General features: G+C 36.1%; 1 protein-coding gene across 1 annotated transcript in view; it reads left to right on the forward strand.

Moving 5' to 3' along the window:
• Positions 1-720, forward strand: part of LOC106882557 (A disintegrin and metalloproteinase with thrombospondin motifs 12) — a 46,169-nt gene extending 45,449 nt beyond the window's left edge. The window contains exon 18 of the mRNA XM_014933311.1: positions 399-720. Within this exon, the coding sequence (XP_014788797.1) occupies positions 399-479 (81 nt within the window). The 3' untranslated portion in view covers positions 480-720. The remainder of the gene's footprint in view (positions 1-398) is intronic.
• The last annotated feature ends 977 nt before the right edge of the window (positions 721-1,697 follow it).

A 1,697-nucleotide genomic window follows, 5' to 3' on the forward strand; every position in this document is an offset into this window, starting at 1 on the left:
GTATGAGGAGAAATATGTTTGCGGGTTATTGACATCACGCCCTGGAGGAATGAATAAGATGACAGGAGAATATCATCAAATTTATACAAAACTGTTTGATTGAATATTCTTCTTTCTCTCTTTTTCTTTTCTTTTTCTGTCGTCTTCCTTTTTCTTTCTTTCTTTCTGCTTATTAAAAAACTGGCAAAAGCTGATGATGTCATTCTATCAACGTATGGACGCTGGTTACTCACGTTCATAGTTTACGTTTGGTTTCTGAAATTTTGAATTTTCAATCACCTTTTGGTTTGAACTTGAGAAAGACAGACGTTCTGTCGAAATATTGTTAAAAAAATATAACATCTAAAATCGCACTCTTCGTCTTGACTATTATTATCATTATTATTATTATTTCACAGGCATTTGGATGCGATTCCAGATTTCCAGCGCAACATCATGGCAATGATCCGCTTTGCAATGTACCAGTGAATTTAAAGTAAACGCATGCAAAATTGCTAGGAACAGCAAAAAGAGAAAAGGAAAAGAGAGAGAGAAAGCAAGAAAGAGATAGAGAAAAAGAAGTAAGGAGAGAAAGAAAGAAAGAGAGAGAGAGAGAGTGATAGATAGAGTTAGAGAGAGAGAGAAGAGAGTGTAATTAAACGTCTTATTGGAAAAATCCACTACCACTACAAAAATATCGAAGATTTGTACAACCATCGAATAAAACATTTCACTCTTTAAGCGTTCCTTTACTTTCATTTCTAGTTTCTAAATCTACATGTTGCTATTAAAGCACAATCCACATAAATTGTCTTATGAACCAACGAGGGAGCCGCTACATAGACGGTGTATTGGTGCAAATAGTAGCCAAATCTCCCGCAAATTACAAGCCACAGTTTTCAAAGAAAAGAAAGTGCACAAGCTGGTTACTTCTTGAACGCTTTTGGAGGCAATATCCCTTAGCGCCAAACAATGATTAGGAATAAAAGACGTTTAGATTAGTTAAAATATGCTTGTGACACATTTTAAATTCTAAAGGCAAATTCACTGCAGTTACCGGTGAGAAAGATTCTCTCTTATAGTAAAAGTTGGGAAAACACCATATCTGCCCCGTGCTTCCCCATATCGGATTCCCAGATGACCGTTTATGACTCTTTAGCCGTCCTCAATGGGAAATACAAATGAGAGTAACTTCAGTGAATTTGCCTTTAGAAGTTAAATATGTTACAAATATATTTTAACTAACCTAAAAGTTGGTTTATTCCTTATCACTGCTTGGCGCCAATGCTGTTATATTTATCCCGACCAGGCGGTCGAATAGTGCAACCTAGTCACTGATGTTTGCTGCTTAAAAAAATGTTTTTTTAGTTAAAGCTACGGCTTTAATCTACCCAAGATTATTTCTCTTCGTAAATTCTCATCGAGGAAAACTAAAGAGTCAGAAACGGCTCTCTGGGAATCCGATAGGGGGAAGCACTGGTCAAATATGGTGTTTTCACAACTTTTACTTAAAGAGAGAATTTCTTCTCCGCGGTAACTGTAGTGAATCCGCCTTTAGAAGTAAAAATATGCAACAGACATATTTTAACTAACCTAAAAGTTGGTTTATTCCTTATCACTGCTTGGCGCCAATGCTGTTATATTTATCCCGACCAGGCGGTCGAATAGTGCAACCTAGTCACTGATGTTTGCTGCTTAAAAAAATGTTTTTTTAGTTA

The sequence above is a fragment of the Octopus bimaculoides genome, chromosome 3 (assembly GCF_001194135.2).
Source record: "Octopus bimaculoides isolate UCB-OBI-ISO-001 chromosome 3, ASM119413v2, whole genome shotgun sequence".
In the NCBI taxonomy this organism is placed as follows: domain Eukaryota; kingdom Metazoa; phylum Mollusca; class Cephalopoda; order Octopoda; family Octopodidae; genus Octopus; species Octopus bimaculoides.